Source organism: Onychostruthus taczanowskii, unplaced genomic scaffold, assembly GCF_017590055.1.
Source record: "Onychostruthus taczanowskii isolate IOZ18803 unplaced genomic scaffold, ASM1759005v1 scaffold10, whole genome shotgun sequence".
Classification (NCBI taxonomy): domain Eukaryota; kingdom Metazoa; phylum Chordata; class Aves; order Passeriformes; family Passeridae; genus Onychostruthus; species Onychostruthus taczanowskii.
The window spans coordinates 8,358,942-8,380,200 of NW_024496526.1; the positions used below are offsets into that span (position 1 = coordinate 8,358,942).

The 21,259-nt window shown below is 41.0% G+C and overlaps 1 protein-coding gene across 10 annotated transcripts in view; it reads left to right on the forward strand.

The window, feature by feature from the left end:
* KALRN (kalirin RhoGEF kinase) overlaps nt 1-21,259 on the forward strand; it is a 473,687-nt gene that overhangs the window by 282,031 nt on the left and 170,397 nt on the right. For all 10 annotated transcript variants that reach the window (XM_041406297.1, XM_041406207.1, XM_041406244.1 and 7 more), the window contains exons 12-13: nt 7,876-8,045; nt 13,038-13,212. In XM_041406297.1, coding sequence (XP_041262231.1) covers nt 7,876-8,045; nt 13,038-13,212 — 345 coding nt within the window. The remainder of the gene's footprint in view (nt 1-7,875; nt 8,046-13,037; nt 13,213-21,259) is intronic.

The window sequence follows — 21,259 nt, forward strand, 5'->3', positions numbered from 1 at the left end:
TATATCCTGTAATCCTGTCACTCACTGTGAATTGACACAGGAATCAAATTTAATGTTACTGAACTTAAAAATTTGTTGTTCGACTTTTACTGCTAATATTGACTTTCCAGAGCAATCACCCACTAGGTAATAAAGATTTGTGATGCAAAGGATGCTCAGTTTAGCAACTCCACTTGCCGGCAACTTCTGGAAGTTCTGAAAAGGTCTTGTTCTCTGAACATGTGTTTGTCTTACACACTGCTACTGTCTAGGACAGCACTTCTGTTCCTTTTTTCATATTATGTCCAGATTTTTTTTTTTAAAGGAAAGCATAAAACATTAAAATGACCCAAATGGGCTCACTGCACCTAAAATATTCACTGAGTGGCCAATTCACACCCCAGAATTTTCAGTGTTAGAATGAAGCACTATGTGTTTTGTTCAAAATCTAGAAATTTTGACCTTCACTGGGATAATATAAACAGCTGAAATAGATGCACAACTGCATGCAAAATCAAACTTTGAAAATATCTGCCCCTCTTCTTGCAGCAGGGCTGTGAAACATCAAACCTTAGACTTATGCCTCCTATTAGTATGACCATGGTTTATGCAGGGAGCTGAATCTGTGTGCTGGTGGTGCTAGATGGATAGTTGGACTTAGTGATCACAAAGATCTTTTTCAACTTTAATGATTCCGTGATTCTATGATTCTAAGTTAAAGCCATTTTGTTGTGTTTGTTTGCTATTTCTAAAAAGTACTCAGTTCCTAAATATTCTGCTACTCCCATCAGGAGAGAATTTGCAGGCAGAAATTAGAGAATATGGTAGAAGTGAGCTGGCAGAGGTGCCCGTACAGTGTCCATGTGAGCTCTCCCTTCCCTGGGTGGCAGATTCCTTGGAGAAGGCAGATCACCTGTCAGCTTCTCATTCTGATAATTGTAGCTGTGGAGAGGGCTCTGCTAGTATAAAATGTGTTATTTTTGTGTGAGCTATATCAAAGTACACTCTGGGTTATCAGCAATCAATTACCATGCAGCAGCACAAAAAAAGCAAATCCCCCTCCAGCTCCAGAGAGTAGACTGTGGCCTGGACCAAAATGCCAACATTCACCAGTCATTAACCTTGGGGGTGGTTTTTGCAGAGCTAAATCTGTAAAGCTATCAAAGATCTGGGACTGAGGAACCAGGACAGCTGGGGTGGTACAGGGTGCCCTTCTTCCCTGTCCATTTGTTGCCCAGAAGCAAGTTTTTTCTCATGAAGGATTAAGTAGCTAGGAAAGAAAAGAGCTGTGGTATTCTGGCAGCACATCCTGCTCTTGAGCAGGGGAGTTTGAAGCACAGCCAGGCCACTTCTGAATAAAATTCTGCCATCTGTGATGGCAAAAGATTGGTAAAAGAGACAGAATCAAAGTAATGAGAATTAAATGCTTGTAAATACAGCCACATAAACCAAATGTCAGGAAGTCAAACTTGTGCACGGAAGAGAAGTTCTTTCCATCCTTCCACTATGTACTAGCCAAAGGATTCCTGTAGACTTCATTTAAGTTCATACTTTGTTATCCACATTTTTCAGACTATTCACCAGCATTGTTACAGACCAATGGCTCCACTCAAATATTTTCCTTGGCTTTTGAGGACCTTGCATGTGTTTTGCATGTTGTGGAAATGTGAGCCTGTATGCCTCACTCTCCAGATAACAGTGGTTTGGGCTAAAAGGAAGTTTTATGAGCATCTTGAAATAAGATGTGCCAACTTTCATAAAGCATTCTTTTATTAGACACACTTCTGCCCATTCTGATTTCCTGAAGCTGAGGAAGATGAGCTTCTCCCAGTTCCAGTGTGTGGGCTTCAGTGCTGTGTACAATGGCAGCAAGAGTGGGCAGCCTGCAATAATCTGTACTGAGTAAATCTTTATCAAAGCCATAGAGGTACACTCCTGTAATTCACTCATCACACAAAAGACACGTTCTGTCTTTCACCTGAAGTACATCCATGCACTGAAGTCTATTTAACTAGTTGAAAATGGTGTCAGTGGAGTGGCTGAAAGCCAATGGATCAAACAAGACTGACTGGTTAAAGAAAAGTCATGCAGTTTTTCAGTCCTTAGCAAGATGCAGAATGATTCAGAATTGTCACAAATTATTTATTTCTGCATTTCCCAGGGCATAGTAAAAGTTACACAAAAGGCTCAAAGCAGCAGATCAGGGTAAGATTGCGAGTGACAGATACAGCCAGTCACTGGAAAAACACAGAGGGAAGAGGTGCTGCAGCTTCCATTTGAGAAGTGATGTTTAGAACCAATGAAAAATAAGGAAAATGTGAGGGTACCTGCATTTATTTTAGCAGATTGCTGCATTTGTAGTGTGGGAAGCTTTGCCTGCACCAAGTTGTCCTGTATCACACTGCTGTAAAACTGAGTAAACCTTCCAGTGTAGGTAGAACTTTTCTAAGCCAGAGTGATCCAGCCAGAATTTGATTGCTACAGTTACTGAAGTTAATTACAACAAGATTCCTAATCACAAATAAAATATTAAAATTATACTAGAAGAGTATCATGTTTTTACAATTCATGATGGTGGCAGAAGCAGCACAGAACATGTAAATTTTATTCTTCATTTATAAATCAATTTTCTCTTCTAGATCAAATAGTCCCCGAATTACATTTACGTGACCTTGGACTGGGGATCTACACACTCCCTGATGTAAGCCTGGCTACCCAAATCATGTTTGCCTTTAGAGGAGATTATTTTGTCCTATATCAATCTGGTCCATGCAGGACTTGGAAAAAGCATCAGATGTTTAGGCAGTGCAAATCCTTTTGCCATAGGCAAGGTTACTAATTAAAAAGCCTGATCATACAGAAGCACCAGATGCAGCCCAACCAAGGATAAATGTCAAGAAATTGGCGAGGAAAAGGGAAAAAGCAAGAAAGAGGTTAGGGAGAGATCAGTTTTTTCACAGAATGTTCCCTTTCCACTTGTAATTTCTTCCCAGCCAGTGTGGTGGTATCTGACAACATTAGGTTTTGCAGCAGGGAGTCTCATGGGTTGTGTTTTACCATGGAAGTCGTGGCATTTCCTATGTGTGTCTGGTCACATCCAATCCTGTCACCTTTTATTAGGTGTGCTGCCATGCTGTGACACTTTGCTGGTGGCACGAGGTCACTTTGCAGCTCATCATTACAGACCTTGTTTTCCGTGTTTCTGTTGACATTTTCTTGAGAGCTTGAATGTGACTTCTGACGATGTTGCTGAAATATGCTTCCAGTTTACAGCAACCCTCAATTCGTTTAACTGAAACAAGACTGGATGCATTGTAAGTGTGAATAAATACCAGTTGATGAAGGTTAATTGTGATGGAAAGTTTTATTTTCACCACCATGTTGGTGTGGGAACAATTTCCTAAAGGCTGTGCAGTTAAGCTGAATCCATAGCAGCATTTGAACAGATGCTTTAACACAAGTGCAGACTGAAGTTCTGCCATAAATTAACCTAACTTGGGATCTCTGTGAATTCCTAGTGCATATCATGACAAAGCTAAATATTATTGTCATAGAATTGGCTTGTAAAAGCCTGGCATAGTAGCAGAGGGTAATAGGGTAGATGGACATCTCTCTCTGGAGCAGTTCTGCTTGTGAGGGTTTTGGGGGGGTCTTTCGCAGCCTGCCCTTTGTTTTCTGAACACTCACATGGCAATTCATGGAGTGGCAGCAGGGTCTTTACATGTCACTGAATTCTTGTGCATTCTGCCCTAGTCTTCATTGCTGTGATGAATTTTGTCTTCCTGAGTTGTCATGAGCATCCTTTTGGGGCCTGCCCTGCCATACACAACACTTCTCTGACATAGTAAAGGGGCAGAACATACATCCTGGGAAGTTGCTTGTTTCCATTAACATCCTTGTTTTGAAGACTAGCAAAAATGCTGTACAACAGTAAATCTCCTGGATTGAACAGGTTCTTTGCACTGCTCCCATAACTCAGTGCTTTTAAACTGCTTTTGAGGGGATTATAACTCACCTCTGTCATTTACAAATAGCAGCATATAAGCATTGGGTATTTAATCGTTATTCCAATCATGCAGGCAAGGTTTTCTTAGCAATCTCTTTAGGTTTTAGATTTTGTTTAAAGTGGTTCCTTTTTCTAAGTGAAAAGCATTACTTTTAGGTAACAAGCACAGGTGTCCTCAGACCTCGAGTTAAGTGGTCTCAGCAATTGAGCAAAATGAAGGGTATTTCATCAGATGCAGTAGCTGGGAATAAAGAGCTCTATTGTCTCTTGGATGGAGGGAAACTGCCTGTGTTTCATATCCAAAAAAGATGCAAAAGTTGTTGTCACCATGCATGAGGGGCACCAGATGCCCAAAAGAAAGGTGGAGTGTCATTCTTCTTTCCCACTGTTCTAGTAATTAGAGGATAATTATTTGTCTTGTGTAAAGCCTTGATAAAATAAAGCTTCCGTTGTGGAGCCACTATGGATCTTCAGCATTAATGGCTTAGGGATAGGTTTTTACCTGACACTTCTCAGAGCCAACAATTATTATATTTTTACATGTGGTTTGCATGGGTCAGATCTCTCATAGACTGAATTCAGGTGCTACCACTAGTGCATTGGGTTATCCATGTCCAATTAATCACCCCAAAGCATAGATCAGTTGAAGGAAGAACAAAACGTACTTTTGTGATACTTCTGTATTGTTTTCTAGGATTCTGTATTTTTTGTTTAGTACCTGTTAAGTAACATAATGCAGAGCTTATCTCCTTTTCTGGACTCCTGCATGACTGGCAAACTTAGTGAAAGTCACCACAGGTGGATGTGGAAATTCTGCCTTTATATTTGGAATATCTGCATGTATCTACATACACCCTTTGTATGGGATCAAGTGGTACCTTAGTAATGGTTTGAAGTATGTATGGGAATGGAACAAGTAGTCACAAATTTTGTCCATGGTAAGAATAAAAAAAGTCAATTTCTGAAAATATTAAATAAAAGTTGTGCTGTGCAATATGTCAGATTTTAATGGGAACAGTTTCTTTGGTCTAAGCTGTCTAGTTTAGAGTAGGTCACAGCATGGACTGGAAATGCACAAAGTATTCAGTGATTTGAGGCTTTAAAAGTCAGGATTTTTTTTAATCGGTCAAATACTTGCATTGGAATGAAACATCAGGCTCTGAGAGGGACTGATATTCCTGAGCAGAGACAATCAGGATGTGATTTCTGTTTTATGATTAACAGCTGTTCTGACTGATGTTGCAGTGACATGGAATTGGTCTTTTCATTGCTGTGGCATTCACAAGTAGGGCATGGTAGCAATTTATTTCAGGTGCTATTAATTGTAGTACATAACCTAGGAGGTTTTGGAAACAGATTCCTATTGTGAATTTTTCCTGAAAGGTTTTCCTAATCTTATTAATATTGACTGATTCTTTGTATTAGAGTTTTCCAGGGATTGGTGGAGTCTAAAGGATTAAAGGCCTCTGAGTCAAGGATGACCTAGATTCTGATAGATTTTATATGCAAATCCTTATAGACAGAGGTCATTAATGGAAACATCTGAAGCTAATATGAGTTAATATATTTGAGTGCTCTCTGAAATTAGGGAGTGTTTTGGTTCCAGGTGAATACAATACAGTTTATGTTGTAAGTATTTTGAAACTGATTTAGAAGCCTACTCAAGAAGTGGAGTAAGATCTTAAATATCCAATGCTCCTTCTGAAAAGTTGCCTTCTAGAGAACTTTAGAGCACAGGATTTTCTTCTGAAGGCTGGAAACTTTCTCCTCTGCCCTAAAAAGATAATTTCAAGAAAACAGCGGATTCCTAACAATGAACAAAATTCCTGATTCTACTTTCATTTTTATAAAGAAAATTTCCTAAATTTTTTAAGTTGAAAAAGGAATTAAGAATTGCAAGAAGTTAAAAAACAACTGGCTTTCCCACCTCAAAACAGGATGATTTTTATACATAGCTATTTTTCTGTATTTACAAAGTGCTCTATTACTTGAAGATCTGATAAGCAGAAGTAATAATCCTGAATAACCTGGTCCTTGTCTGTTTTGGTCCAGCTGCCCCTACTCTTTGAGTGGGTGTAGGGATTGGATCAAAACCAGGAAAATTCTCAATATAATTAATATATAAAAGCACTAATACATTTTCCTTTATGGTAGCTTCCCAAAGTCCAGCACATGGACCTCAAACCACAACTGAAAAAGCCCTCTATTTGGCTCATTAAATGTGTTTTCATTTTTTCACTTATTTCTCATGCCTATTCACTTACATTTATTTTTTTGATTAATAGTTCCCCTTTTACACTCTGCCTTTTTCCTAAGAATGTGGAAATATGTAAATATCCCAAGCAAAGACATTCTGTTTCAGGCCAGTAGTTGGCCAGGCCATTATCATTATAATATTTATGAATAAACAGAGGCATTTACCCAAAACATTCAAAGCTGACTCTGAAAAACCTACAAGTAAGGCACATGTTCTAATGCTTGTTGTTGTGAGTCTCTCAAGCAAGGACTCAGTAGCAGAGGTGGGAACAGAGCAAAAGGCACTGGGCTCTCCTTTTTCTGGTATCATGAGCATGCTGGGACAGATTCTAATTCTGATAATTTTGATTTGGGCCAGGGTAATATCCTTGAAGTCTGTAGCATGTGTAAGCGTAGCACTTAGTGACTGGCCTTAGGTGTGGGCCCTGGCTGTGAGAAGCTTCGGCAGCTGGAGCTTTAGACATCCCCATCCTCCTCTCGATTCATGTGGACGTGCAGAATTCACAGTCTCAGAGGAAATGCTGCAGGATGGGGATCCAGTGCAACTCGTTTTGAACACAAACTTTTTCACCAGCTCTTTGCCACCCACACACAATGTCCTCCTCTGCTTCATGTTCACCCCAAGGTCCTGTGGGACAAAGCTCTGCAGTCTCTGGGAGAAGCACTGCATCCTTTGCCATTTCCCAGCATGCTGTTGTTTCCCACTCTGGTACTTCCCCGCTACCTCCAGCACACACCAGCAAAATGTGGGTTAATGGGGCAGGCGTGGCACAGAAAAGAGTCTCTGGTGGAGTCATTAGGGTGTGCTGGCAGGCTGCCAGCTCGGTTGGTGCAATTTTACACTCACTTTTCAGCACAAGCTTAAAGGGGAATCCTCTGTTCGCTTTAAGCCCTTACAGGCAGTGAGAGGCTGCTGGGGCATTCCTGCCCCTCTCCAGACCTCTGATGAACAGCTGGCTGGAAATTCTCATCTAAGCACTTGCAATGATTTGTTGCTGTGATTGTGGCTTTAAAACTGGTAGTCAGAACTATTCAAAATTAATGGATCTTCATGGGGTCGATTAGTGATATTGCTGTCTCCTGTGTTTGGATTTTCCCAGAGTTAAAATGCAGAGTCTGAGTGCATTTTGAGGAGGGGGTTTAAGTACTGGAAACTAAAAAAGAAACACCAAAACCTCGACCCCTGGGAAGGCATAGCTGAGCAGACACAGCTAGACTTCAGGCAGTACCATACACACATACCAAAGACTGTCTGTCCTGCAACAGGCTTCAGCTGCATGTGAAATTAATAGCAGCTGATAGTGCTCAGCTCCTGAAAAAAGGGTTAGGTTATCACAGCTGTAGGAGATTTTAATTTGTTACTAGTATATAGAGCTAATAAGAATAAAATAATTAGTTTTTGCTGTACAATAAATAGAAATTGATTTTTTTAACTACCTGATATTATATTTATCTTATTTTCTTTCTTTAAATTGAATCAATATCAAATGTATCTATTTGGGTTTACAAATTATAAGTCAGTTTTCCTGTGAAACATGCAGCCGGAGTTAATGCCTATTGATTCTGGAATTAGAGAGCAAAAGGGTTAAATCTCAATCCCTCTCTGATTTATATTTCCCTCCCCTTCTTCCCAGCTGTGGACATGGATGGAAGATCTGCAGAAGGAGCTCTTAGAGGATGTCTGTGCTGACTCTGTGGATGCGGTTCAGGAGCTTATCAAGCAGTTTCAGCAGCAGCAAACAGCCACCCTGGATGCTACCCTCAATGTTATTAAAGAAGGGGAAGATCTAATCCAGCAGCTCAGGTAAGCACCCACCTGGGGTACAGGTGTTGAGAAATCTGATGCATGCTGTGTTTTAGGGGTGCCTAAATAGGGAACTGCAAGCTAGGATCAATTGAGAGAGTTTGTTAATTCTTTGCTTATTTATAATTCTTCAGATCCTTGGAGTGTTTTATTGAAATTACAGGGAGTGATTTGTGTGGACTGATTAGAGTAGTCTGTGGATCAGCACTGGTTTCCTGTTTGACTGAGAGATTATTTATAGGCACTGGGAAGTGAATGAAACCAAATGTGTTTGAAGTGAATATTTTTAGTTGGTATTTATAGAAGATTGTTAAATGGTTGTGAACTGAGGCCTTGTGATTTATATGGTTATTCCCGATGTGGGGTAAGTGTATTCCTCTTAATAAAATACACACGTGTCTAACAGTCTTCACTGTTTCATTTTGCATGCAGCACCCTTCTATTTATCTTTGTGTATGTGGGGTTTATTCATGGTGTCAAAGAGGCTCTTTTACTGCTGGTTCTTCTGCTAGCACTATGAATTAAACCAGCTCATTTTTGGCTAATTTAAAATACATGAAGAGACTAGTCCCAAGAACTGGGGGCGGGGGGGGGGGGGGGGGGGGGGGGGGGGGGGAGAGATGTTGGGGGTTTTTTTGGGTGTTTGATGTTTTTGTTTCTTTTCTTAATCTGCAAGTATTGTCAAATGAATATTTGCAGAGTAAGCTTATACAGAATTTGTGATTGTGAAATTTCTCTCATTTGTTGTTAAAGTGGTTTTCTGTGCCATTAGCTTTATTGACAGCAGTGAAGTTTTCCTGCCTTTTAGGGATGTTGCTGGGCACTGAACCAAGTCCAATACATCACTTATTATTTAGATCCTTGTATTGTTACAGGTTGCCCGTACCCACATGTGTGCATGTTCTGTATACATTATAATATGCAAATATCCCAGGTTTTATGCATTTCACCAGACAGTTCAAGAAAGTGACATCATCTTCTTCACCCTGAGCTTTTCTAATGTGCTGCCTTTACTTCTCATCTGAGATGTGCAGGAAACCATGAGCCATGATAGGAACCTGAGAGGAAAAGCCCAAGATGCTCTGGAGTGCGATGAACAGCAAGGGTTCTGGTGGAGCTCTGCCCTTAAGAGCCCTCCTGGAGTCCTTAAGTATTTTCCTACTGCCATATGCTGAGCTTTCCTCTAAGCTTTCCCTTGTCATCATGGATGCAGAGTTTTCTCTGCTGGGCCAGAAAAAAAAATTAAAAAAAAAAAAAGAAAAGAGATTTGAAATGACTGCTCTAGGTTTTTTTGATTGTCATTCAGCCCTGGGCAGCCACACCAGAGAGCTCATGGAGATTCCTACCCTTGCTGTGTATGACTTGCCAGCACCACAGGGGAGGGAGAGGGACTGGAGTTGTGGTATTGCTTGCCAGTATTAGAGTTGGAGAGGAAGGATCAGGAGTGGACATTCCATCCTTCCATTCATCTTTGCTGATGAGATCAGTAGGATAAAAACATTCTGGGTTTGGTAAGGGAGCTGCCAGAGGGGAAGGGGTTTTAGCTGAGAATGTGTATATGGCCGGCTGCAGCAGGTCAGTCAAAGGTCTGCATGGTAAATTACTTTTATGCAAAGAAATTGTTTACAAAGTTGAGGGCATTTCTATGAGATGAAAAAAATGGCAGTTAAATTGTGGGCTAAAAATTTTTTTGTTATTCTTCCCAACTATTGGAATGGCATCAGTTCAGTGTGAACACCCATGGAGTAGAGCCTGGAAGGGACCCTGTACAAGCCCATCAGGTGGAGTGGTTTTTAGGGTTGCAGAAAGTGTTGACATTCAGAGTCCTGGCTCTGATGGTGGGCTTGGCCTAAAGGATTTTACCTGAGTCAGAAGGCAAGTGTGGAGAGTGGCCAGGGTAATACCTGGACCTGAGAAGTCAGTGGAGCATGGGAAAGAGGTGAACTGCAAGATGGTGTGTGGGACTTCAGCTTTTTCTAATGTGAACATAGTCCATTCTTGTCTTCAGTGTTGGAAAAGTGACTGTGGCCTCAGCTTTGAGATTTCTTTTTAATCAGTGTCATGCTCCAATGTTTGCAAAGTACCAAGGCAGGTTTTGTGGCAGCTGTGTTTAACAAAGAGAAGTTGGGGTTGGGATCTGGTTTGTTCTCTGAGCAGCAAGTAACGTGGAACAAGGTGAACATATTTGTGCAAATCGATCCCCTGGTTCTGATGGAGTTAATACCAAACATTTGAATGCACACAGAAGCTTGCAGTGGTGAGCTGTCAAGATGAGCTGGTTCAAGTGTTGGATTTGAGCACTCTGACTAACTGCAAAGCTTGTAATGTAATCCTGGACTCTTTCAAAGCAGAACAGTGTGGAAAAAAAACCCAAAGAAGCTGCCTCTGTGTGTGCCCACCCTTACCAGTTTTCATCGCTGCTGGCAATGGTAAAGAAAACACAGATAAAGAAAAACTAGAATTGCTGCAGTCTTTCCTTAACACAGGATTGCATTTCAGTGTGGATCACCTTGTACCTGCCGTGAAGAATAGATGATGATTGCAAATGCTACAACAATGAAAAGAATGAAATACACTGCTCTTATCAAGCATGTCATAACACAGGTTAAAAGCAATAAAATTACAGGAGCTTTGGAAAGTTTTACATTTCTTGTTCTTATCTTTGAGAGAACAGATTTTGGTTTAGAGAAGATCATTTGTGTAACAGCACTCTGTTTCCTCCAGATAGGCGATGAAAAGCTCAGCTGCCTGAACTAAATACCATGCCTGGGACTGCACTTCACACAAGGTCTTCAGGACCTCAGTGACTCCAAGAGGAGGCCATACCTATCAGGAATAAAGCAGGCCTGCCCAGAAATTCTGTGCATGTCGTGGTTCACACTTTTCTCTCTTCCTTATCAGTGCTTTACTGAGGTGGTCGTTGTTCTCAGCAGCCAACACAAAGCAAACCTTTTGAACTGCAGTTCCAGGAGTGCTGCTGGGGGCAACGTTTCTGGTCATCTGTGAAAGGCAAAACAATGACTTGCTCCAGTGAGATGTGAAAAGCAGGAAAGTTTGTGGCTGAAAAGAAAAGCCAATGAGGAGTTAGGTATCTTGCCTTTTTTGCAGTAGTTCAGCATATAAGCTTTAGATAATAGGTATTTTTCATTGAGCTTTCTCCCAGTGAAAGCACTGAAAGTGGTTTTAGGAGCACAGTGTTCATTTTAAACAAAGTCAGCAACAATGTACTGAGTCCAATTTTATGTTCCCCAGAGTTTATTTTGGGGTTTTTTTTCCCAATAATTTCTTTGAATTTTAAAACTCTAATCCATAGCCTTTCAAAGATTAGTAAGGGTATTATATTTACTCTTTCCAGAGTTTCTCATCACCTGACAGAACAAGAAATATTGTGACAGAAGCATGCAATCTCAGAATTTTTTTTTCCTATAGGGAGATCTTTCTCAGACCAGAGTAGCTAGGGGTTGTCAATGCCTTATCCAAGGAGACTTAAAAAAACCCACCAGAGTACTACTCTTAAACTTTTTCATTGCATCAGTCACTGAAATGCAAGTGTGCCTTGATTTGAAGACTGAAATGTTTAATGAAAAAGAATTTCTAAAACTAAATGTGTCTCTAGATCCCATGAGAGATTATTCAACACCGGTCTTGAATAATTCATTGAGTAATTTAGATAATATATGAATAGTAATAATCCTGCATCTGAGTGAAGACTTATTTCATGTCCTTTTATAGAAGACAGGTGCTGACTGAAGGAAACAGAACTTGATTGGATGCAGCCTCAGATTAAGCTGTAGTTTGAAAATCTCTAGTTATTTTCATTCCTCCTTCCTCTGTGCTGCTCTAATGTGGAGGCAGAGACCCTGTGATCACTGTGAATGTGAAAACAGACAGAGAGAGTGGGGCAGAAGCCATAACACCTGGAGAGAGAAATATCAGTGTAATATTCCCATATAAGCAAGGGAAATCAGTAGTGCTTGCATTTAAATCTTGTTTTAGCCAATGTGTCAAAGTCAAGATTAAATTTTGGCTTCAGAGTTTCCTTTCTGGCCCTTCTGAACATTGAGGGACTTGTGTAGAGCATTTGAGGATAAATTTCAGTTCTTTGTCTGCAAATGTTATTTATCCATTAAACAGTAACTGAAAAAAAATTGCTGAATTTTTCAGCAGACTATGAGTCTGCTGAGACATAGCAGACTCATAGTAGGTGAGCCTATTAATATACATGAAAGCACAAATAGAAAAGGAACCATCAGGGCTTTCCTGTGCCCATGCTAAGCTTTCAAGTACAGCAAATTCCCCTTCGGTCCTGGTCCACCAGTAAAGGGTTTGCTCCTTTCTGCTGCCTGTAAATGGAAAATATAACTGGAGCAGTATCTGACCTGTTACAGTCACATCTGCTTTCACTTCCCCCAGTGAAAATACAAGTCAGGATCTCTCTTGCAATTTTTGAAAGGTGTGTTGGGGTTTTTTCCATTGTGTTATGTATCCATTGCTGTACTACATTATCCAGAGGATACCAGGGCATCACTGGCCATTGGTCTGAAATACTCATAATTCTGATTCAATTAGTCTGTAAGTAACAGGGCAAATGCAGGAAATTTACTTGCAAAGGTCCAAGAGGCTGAATAGCATCTCAGTTTGATGCAAGTGTAGGCAGGAGCAGGTGACCCTGTAGCATTAAAGGTGACTGCCGGCCAGTCTGCTCAAGAGAGCCCTTGAGGTTGATGTGCATCTCTTCCCCTGCCCCTCCCAAGTGTGTAAGGTCACAGTGTCCACAACACAAGAAAGGATGATCCCCCTGCTCCAGCTTTGTGCCAAGATCAGGAGCTGCAGGATTTTAGGGAGCAGAGGAGATGAGTGTTGCACACACCTTCCCTCAGCCTCTGTGCTTGGCTTTCCTCCTCGGCAGCACGCAGAATCACAGATGTGTAGTTCTTGCTCTTTTGCCTGCCTCAAAGCTCAGCTCTAACCCTGCCCTCTGCCTTGCCACAGGGACTCTGCTGTTTCCAACAACAAGACCCCCCACAACAGCTCCATCAGCCACATTGAATCCGTCCTTCAGCAGCTCGACGAGGCCCAGGTACAGATGGAAGAGCTCTTCCATGAGAGGAAGATTAAGCTAGACATTTTCCTTCAGCTGCGGATTTTTGAGCAGTACACCATTGAGGTAAGAGCTGGCTGCATGATCTGGGTGGGGGGAGCTGTGGGAGAGAGAGAGAACATGTGGACATGCCCTGTGAGGGTACCTCTTGGGCTGCTTGATTCTGCTCAGCTGTCCAGCGAGGGGGAGAGAGTTACAACTGTGCTTTAATTCAGGCTGTTGGACCTAAAGCATGCTTTAGGATAAACTGCCAGAATGCACTGAAAGAGGTGCATGGGTGCTTCCCTGACTTTGCTGGGAATCTGCCTGCTTTGCAGAGAAGCTTTACGAGATGCCTTTTATAACTCTCTGGTGACATGAGTCACTCAGGGATTTGAAAGTTCTGCAAACTTATTAGTGAGGTTTGTCTCTTCAGATACAAACAGATGCCTGTCTTTAAACCACAGAGTGAAAAAACATGCTATGCATAAAAGGAAAGGATATTTAAAAAGTGGGCTTTTTAGGCACTGCAGTGGATTTATTTAAAAAGGAAAAAAAATGTCCCTTATAAAATGAAAGGGACATATTTATGTCCTCATGCAAAAAAAAAAAAAAAAGGTATTTCAGTTCTGTTTTGTACTTCTGTTTTGGAATCAAAAGCACTGGATGGAAAATTCATCAAAATGTTGGGGTATACTTGGAGTGAGAAATTTTCAAGATATTCCAGCCAATCTCAGTAATCACTTTCTGTAGTTCTGACAGGAGATGAAAAAGGAACAAAATGTGTATTAACTTGTACACAGAATCTGTGAGACTGATGTCAGTGTTTGTGTCCTTTGTGGGGGTCTGTTCCTCCTGCTGTATCCCCGTGGTACTTGTTCAGCTCAGGGAGCACCTGGAAGTGTTTGAGAATGATACATTCCTGGAGGTATTGTTTGTAAATCTGTGGGTTTATTCATTATTTATTTATTGTTTGTAAATCTCTAGGTGGGTGCTGGTAACTGCTGGGAGGTTTAGAATGCTGTGTTGCATTTTGTGTTTAAGACATGACATGATGAATTACAGTGGAATAAAAGGCAGGAAGCAAGTGTCCAGTTTCCTAAAAGGTGTCCTGTTCTATAGCTGAATGCCAGACATAGGAATCAGTGAGGAGGATCTGAGCTTCTCTGCTGTGACTGCACAGTGAGGTATTTCACTGCAGTCTGTCCTACAGTGCTTGTTAATGATATAAATTTGAATAGTTTCATTTACTTACCAGTTATGTGCAATCTCCTTGCTATTGAGAGGCAGCATTCTTTGTATTTGTGTATAAATATATAAATGTATCTATTTCATGTCAGATACTGCTCTTTCAGCAGAGTATGCTATCTCCTATATGTAAATAGAAGATACTTTTTATACATGTTGGTGTGGCAGATCCTGAATAATTGAGAATTTTACTTTAAAGATGTAAATGGGTGTGAATGCTGTACTTGAACATACCCATAAATGGCATCTGTGTTTTCAAAAAAGATGAGATAACCAATATGTGCCTCTGGAACACCCAAAAGTGTTTGTAGACAGTATGTGGTGAACCCAAGTGAGTTACTCATTAAGGTCTCAGCCTGTTTCGCTGCAGAATCAAGGTCTGAACCTATAATTGTTCTGATTTAAGTAAAAATACTTTTAAAATTAAAACAAATTACTGTTTTCAAATTCTTTTTCTTTGTAAATAGTCTTTCAATCAAAGTGTCACTACCAGGCATTACTTTACTGGTGGGGCTACCAACGCATCAGGAGAAGATGTGACTTACATTATTCCTCTCGCATGGGATACCAATATGGAAATACTTTGTGGATACCTTTGATTTGTTTCTACATGGATCTTACTTCTGTATATTCACAGAATGGAGTGGCTGTGACACATTAAGATATTTAAAATTGGAAATGTGCTTCAGAGTCTTCTAAAATCAGATTAGCAAGAAAGGATTTTAAAGGAAATCGCCATTAGTTTTCACTGTAGATTTGCTATTTTTTATCATATGAACATCTGAATTCCCTCTGCAAGATTAATATTACAGGGAAATCTGAGAGCACGTTTCCTAGAGAGTGTATGAGCTGATGATTTTATTTAGAAAGCTCCCTCTCTTGGAAAAAAATATTTTTTTATTTTAGAATAATTATGACAATTTCTACTGAAAACACAGTGAAAAACACACCTAGGTCAGTATCTTAAATTCTCTAAGTACAGTTAGTGCTTAAACAAGAAAGGCAGCTTGATGGATAATAAAACAAAGGCAGTTTGAAATGAAGTGTTAAATAACCCATATATGCTATGCATTTCAAACAGCTGAATTGGCTCAAATTGACACAGTAACGGTGCTTAGAAAGTAGATTGCAGTCAGTTGCCTCAGTTGTATAATGAAGATTCCAAGTCAGTAGGAAACTGTTACAAGAATTAACAGAATTATCTCATGCCATTGTTGAGAAACAAAAAGATTTTTTCATCACCATAATTTAAAAGCATGTAGTATTTCTGATGGTTGACTATTCCAAGCTGTTGAGGAGAAAAAGATGATGGCATTTAAACAGGAAATTAAGTATTTTTTTTCTACTAAAGACAAGTAGTTTGAGCTATGGCTAGAAATGTATTTAGGTTTTAATTTTCCATAATAGCCTAGATCCTTCATAGATTAAGAATTGTGAAATAATGTGTACCGTGTGATTGTCAATTTAATTTCTCCTTCTCTAGTCTAGATAAGCCCCCTTCCATCTGTCTAAAGAGCAGTGCCATATTGAACACATCCTTAGTGAAAGGCCTCTACCTGCTGCAGCTGCGTCAATCCTTCCTGCACTCACACAAACTGCCTGCAAAACCTGGCTCCTCCTCCCAAACTTCCACATCTTTCTCCTCATTGCCACTTCTGCCTTGCCAAGCACCCAGTTTCCCATTTCCCCCCTCAGGTGTGTGTTCTTGGGTCTGTTGGTTCTTGTGCTCCAGGAAGTCCCTTGACATGAGGACCCTTCCCTGGCAAATCTGGTGAGAGGAAGATTTGCATCTCTCTAGTGGAAGCTGGAGGGATGCAGCTGCAGGAGCCCATCTGCTTCCAACAGCTTTAGGGAAGGCTGCACATTAGAGCCCAGCCTCAGAAAACATCCCATGTTGTCTCTTTCCATCCAGTTTTGGTACTGAAATTTCTCAATTCTGTTAATTTTCCCTGCTTCTCTCTTTCTGTCTTTCTCTCTCTTTTCTAATTAATAATGCAAACAAAGTATTAGGATTTTTAAAAATTCACAAATGGCAAATGAGTGATTTGCCTTTTTATTTTGCTTAGCAAGTGTCTCTCTTTTGTTCTTTGGAACCTACCCTGCTTTGACTGTTCTCCACAAATATTTAAATATGTGCCATTGATCACATAACCCATTCCTCTGGCAATCCTTCCTAAACTTACACTGTGCCTGTCTGGTTTGTAGCCCTCCTGGTTTTTGAGCTTTTCTATAATCTTTGCACCTTGACAGAGGTTTGGAGTTCAGACAAACTTTAGGATTAATGATTACTTAGCAACACTTATTTTCATCTACTTAGGCATTATTGATCTTGTACTTCAGTGAAATCTGTCAACTATTGTTGCATTTTGTCTTCAGGAAAAGTACTTTCCTTTAAGAGAAGCCACCTGCCCTTCTTTGGCAGGGCAGACCAGCTGTGTTCATTTAGGACTTCTAAGCCTCACAGGCAGCTTTTGTGTTCCACTGGACTCATGGCAGGTTTGGCAGATATGAATTTGGGTACAAACACACAGGCCATAGCATGTGCTGCCTGTTCTTTCTTGCCTTAAACTTAAATATTGACTGATATTTATACTCTGGGTTCTCGGGGTAAGTTATGAAATCCAAGCTATGGCAGCACCTGAAAACAGACATAACAGAAACATCAGAGACCCTGGCTGTCCCTACGGGAGCTGTTCTGCCCTAAGTTTTAACACACAAAATGACAGCCCATCCTTTATCTAGGAAATATGCCTGACTCTGATGCCTGATAGGTTTTATTCCTTTACCAAGCCACTGCACATTTCAAAACAAGACAGGATTGTTTGGATTGTATGGTTGGTCTTTCTATATGGTACAGACTTAACTGAGTTTGCACAGGCAGCCAGGTAACTTGGGAGATTTCATGGAATGTGAATGTGGGAGCTGATCTGCTGTGAGGAAATCAGGAGCAAGGGTGAGGGCTGGCAGAAATCAGCAGTGATGGCACCACACTGAGTGTATTTTACTACAAAGCACAGGCTTGCTCCAGAATTATATCTCAGGAAGATCTATCAAGGATACTTTGTCCCTTGCTTCAGAAATAGTAATTTAAAGGCTTATTAACCATTATTTTAGTGAAAGCAAACATATTCAGCAAAATGCTGAGTAAATGTATAAGAACCAAATGATAAAATGGCACTGAGTGGCAACCCTAAAAAGTTACAGCCATGCAGAGTCTGCATACTTTTCCCTTTAAGCTTTTGTTCAAATTCACCTGTAGGCCTCTGTAGAATGCTATGACTGAGAACAGGAATGATCTCAGCCAATACATGTCCAGCAACATTTGTTGGTTACTTCAAAAAAACCCTTCCTTCTCTGTAGGTACAGTTTGTGGTGATGGGAGTGGGGCTGTGACCAAGCCTCATCCCCAGTGGGTACAGCTGTGAAAAGCAGGTGAGCAGCACTGACAGCAATGAGCCATGGAGTGCCCAGGGGCACTGACCAACCACCAAAGGGAGCAGAGGGCACACGGGTGCAGTGCATCAACATGAGGGGTATAGAAGATTGGGCTAAAGAACAGGAAGGAGTAGATGCTTGCAGCCTTCTGATGTGGTAAGGTGTTACTCTGTATGGGTGAATGCTTAAAGCCCTCTGAATTTGTACAGTGATGCTCTGTGTATTGTGGCTGTCTCTAACTGTGACATATGCTGTGACACTTCTCCCTTTCCTGGAAGTGTCTAGCTCCTTCCCTTTTATGTATTGTTTCTTTTCCTACAATGTGAAATGCTAGCTAGAACCTGTTTTCTGTAGTCTTAGAGTAATGTGATTCCTACACCAGGACAGTGCTGAGAGGGATTAAGGGGGTTCCCACTGCACAGTATAAATTGGATCTTATAGCTGTCTGTTGTATTAAAAAAAAAAAACAAAAACAAACCATGGTCACTAAAACCTTCACCTGATGGGTATCTAATTTTCCCCTGCTCAATTTCTTTGGCTCCATTTCACCTGCTGATTAAATTTTTTAGCCTTGATTTCTCTTGCTGCTTCTTCCGGCTGCTCACAACAATCCCTGAGCATGAGTTTAGGAGGAAACAAGAGCCAGCTTTCACAGCTGCTCATTTCACTGTTATTTACGACTCATTTGAGCATTCCATTCCAGGTTTATAACGCTATCTGTACCTTTCAAGAATATTAGCTGCCTGCATGAAGGTACAAGATGTTTTGTAGCCCCCTCACTGACTAAGAGCTGACACTCAGATGTGGACTTCTTTATTAGAAATAAGTGTTACAGAGCTTTTGAGATAGATTTGAAAGAAATTTCAACCTTTTCTGTTCATAAGATGGGATCCTGAAATGTTTCATGCTTAGTGAGTTTTTGTTTCTCTTTTCCATCTATGCTGAGTTTTCCAACGCATGTCACTTCATTTTAAGGAAAGGAATGCTCTAAGCTGTTCTGGATACCCTGTGTTTTGGAGCTGAATTCCATTGTTGCTCCAGATATTTTTGGGATTCAAAGGAGTCAAAAGCACTGGAGCAGAATGATCACTGTGACAGTCCTTTCACACTTCAGTGGCTCAGGTCCCCACTAAGCCACTGTGGCATCTCTGTCTGTTGTCAAAAAAATGGGGTGACAGTGTTGTCGTTTTGCACAGCATCAGCCAAAATGAAGGCCTGAGAAAGAGGAACAGCAAACTTTCTGCTTATATGATCTGTAGAAGTGACAGTTCCATTTACCCTTTCCCATCTCAGTCTGCTCCTAGACCCACTTACACTGTCACATCCAGGCTCCTTAAGCCTGCTCTGAATGCTCTTACCCTTGGCATTCCCGTTTCCCAATCTCTGGTGAGTGCCTTAGAGATGTGGTCTTACCAACACTATTATAATTCCTCTCTTTCTGCACTCACAGACATTCCCTCTGCATCCAGGATGTGGAATTTTTTTTTTATTCCTTCCTGGATCAAATCTTACCCCTCATCTCATCCATCCCCACTGTTTATCCCAGCTGTATGGCTGTCACTTTTTTTCTCTTGAAATTAGATAATCTTGTCTTTTCAGTACAGATCTGCTTTGTGCCTGTGTGACTGTTCTTCCTGTCCTGGCTCATCCCCATGCTCTACCCACTCTTCTCACCTTTGCTTCTCTTCCTACTTGCACCATCATTTTTGTTCCAACCTGCCTCCTACATTTGCTTATTCTTCCCAGGCATCTTTACTCTTTTGCAGATTCCTCTCAAGCCCACTCACTTTGTGTTGATAGCTTGTACTCCCAGGATAGAACTTTCTTCCCTCCTCCTCATATGCCCTTCCTCAGCCCATACTTCAGAATATCACCTTCTATGTGATTCATTCTCCATATAGCATTTATCTTCTTCCATTTGGTTCCTCACTTCCCCTCTCCATCTCTTTCAACTGGCAAACAAAATTTTCTGGTTGCCATTAAACATGACTTCAGATGTTGAACACTGAATTAAGGCCAAACAATCAGCATTCAAGGCTCAGAAGCATCATTTTGTAGAAAATCTCATCATCAGCACCATAAAACAAATATATACTTAAGGATTTAGACAAGAAATTATTGGAGATGTATAATTGCCTGCACAGCAGCTGCTGCAGCTCTGGCAGGCTCTTTGGCCTAATTCACAAGCTGCAATGTAGACGTGAGATGCTTGGACTGCCCCATAGTCATTATTACTGCTGCTGCTTTTCACCTGTGTGCTCTTCTCTACAGCTGTCATTATTCTCCAGGACTGAAGAACATGTCCCTCTCCATTTGGTCACGTTTCCTGCTGATGTTGCAACATGACAAATCCAGGAGGCAGCAAATGCAGCAGTATTGCAGGAGTGGGAATTTTGATATATTGAGTTGCTGCTTTAGGAGGATTCCTGCCTAAAAGCTTTGTGGTCTAGACTGTGGTCACTGTGTCTGCATGGAAAGCAGACCTGGCTGCCATAGTCTGTATATCCATAATTGCTCTGGGATAATCTCATGGAGCTCACACAAACCCAGCATTTACTCATGTGCTTCCTCGCTTTCGCTGATAAGGATATCTCGGATATCTTGCTTCATGCTAGAGTGGGTTCACTGGCAGTGTTGCTTCTCCTCCCATTCTCATGGCAGCAGGAGCATCTGTTTCAGGTGAAGAATGACAAAATGTGCTTCCTAGGCTCACTGGAATCAACAGCTTTGTCGTGGCTTTCTCCCATCAGTACTCCTGGGTTGTTTGACCTTCCTTTAGTAATAAGGATCTGTTTCTTGGCCACTGACCTCATACAGCCCACAGAAAAGAATGGTGGCTCCTTCCAAGGAGTTGGCTGAAGTGTGGCTGACAATGAGTCACGTGCAGCTTTCCTTGGAATAGTGTGGGAGCCAAGGGATAAGGCTGCTGCTTGTGCTAGTGTAGACCTTGCACTGCTGCTCTTGCTGCTCTCAGGACCCTTCTGTTTTGGTAAAATTGCTTTCTCAAGCCACAGCAGAACAGAGCAGGCCTCTAGTCTTCTATTACAGCAGGATTTCCCTTTTCTCACTGCATGGGAGGAGTGCTGAGGTCTATTTAGAATCACTAACTCTGGTAAATAAAGTGAATAAAATAAGAAGTGCTGTCAGTTCTTCCCACCAAAAAACTAGCACATGAACAGGGTAAACTAATCAGATATTCTTTTTTGTCAAAAGGGAATAAAACAAGTTCATGGCCAAGTGACCCTCATTTCTGAGAGAATTCCTGACAGAGGCCCAGTGCAATTGGATCTTGCCACAGCTTAGGGGAGAGGACACTTCTGTTTAATGCAGTCCAAGTTTTATCAGAGACATCAAGGCCTGACTCATCTGTGAAAGTATCCACTTTTTTAGACTTGAAAAGTATATGGCTGTAGTTAACAGAGCTGCCTAATTACATCTTCTTCCTCAAGAA